The 638-nt window shown below is 37.5% G+C and overlaps 1 protein-coding gene across 1 annotated transcript in view; it reads right to left on the reverse strand.

Annotated features, from left to right (window-relative positions):
• The window catches only part of EMH_0055780 (Protein phosphatase 2A activator, regulatory subunit 4, related), a gene marked incomplete at both ends in the record, with an annotated part of 1,738 nt that overhangs the window by 567 nt on the left and 533 nt on the right, over positions 1 to 638 (reverse strand). Inside the window, one exon of the mRNA XM_013497272.1 lies at positions 389 to 463. Within this exon, the coding sequence (XP_013352726.1) occupies positions 389 to 463 (75 nt within the window). The remainder of the gene's footprint in view (positions 1 to 388; positions 464 to 638) is intronic.

Here is a 638-nt window from a genome sequence, read left to right on the forward strand (position 1 = left end):
CGAACACTCAAAGAAGGGGGCGCCCTTCTTCGTCTGCAACGCAAAACAGCAACTCATAAGAAAGCAGTAAAAAGGAAGAACACGAAAAAGAAGAAAAAAAAGAGAAAAAAATGTTTCTTTTGGCATTTGCATGTTTATCGCCACTCTCTTTTGGTGCAGCAAGAAAAAGAAAAAGGCGAAATGGGTTTCTTTTGTTAGATTCATATCAACTACTACTCGATTGTTCCTATGCTATGACTTAGTAGGAATAATAATAATGAAAATAGTGTATTTTTCCAGCTTTTTTCAGCACTATCGCTTCTGTTTTATGCTGTTTTCTATTGCTTTCCTCTTCTCCTTTCCGTGTGTATTCCGCTGCGCGGCTGCCTGCATTTGGGTTTCTGCTTACCTGCAGCACATATTCGATTGAGTCGAAGTACAGAAGGTCCCCGGCCAGTTGCTGCACCAGGTCTCTCTCCATTATCTGCACAACACAAAACGCAAACATAACCCCACTTTTATAGACCCTTTTGCATGCAGGTCATGCTCAACACATGCATATCTGAGGATATACAAACACATAGTACACACGTGTATGTGCATGTATATATATATATATATATATATATATATATATATATATATATATATATATATAT

Source organism: Eimeria mitis, genomic scaffold (genome assembly GCF_000499745.2).
Source record: "Eimeria mitis Houghton genomic scaffold, Emh_scaff2576, whole genome shotgun sequence".
NCBI classification, from domain to species: domain Eukaryota; phylum Apicomplexa; class Conoidasida; order Eucoccidiorida; family Eimeriidae; genus Eimeria; species Eimeria mitis.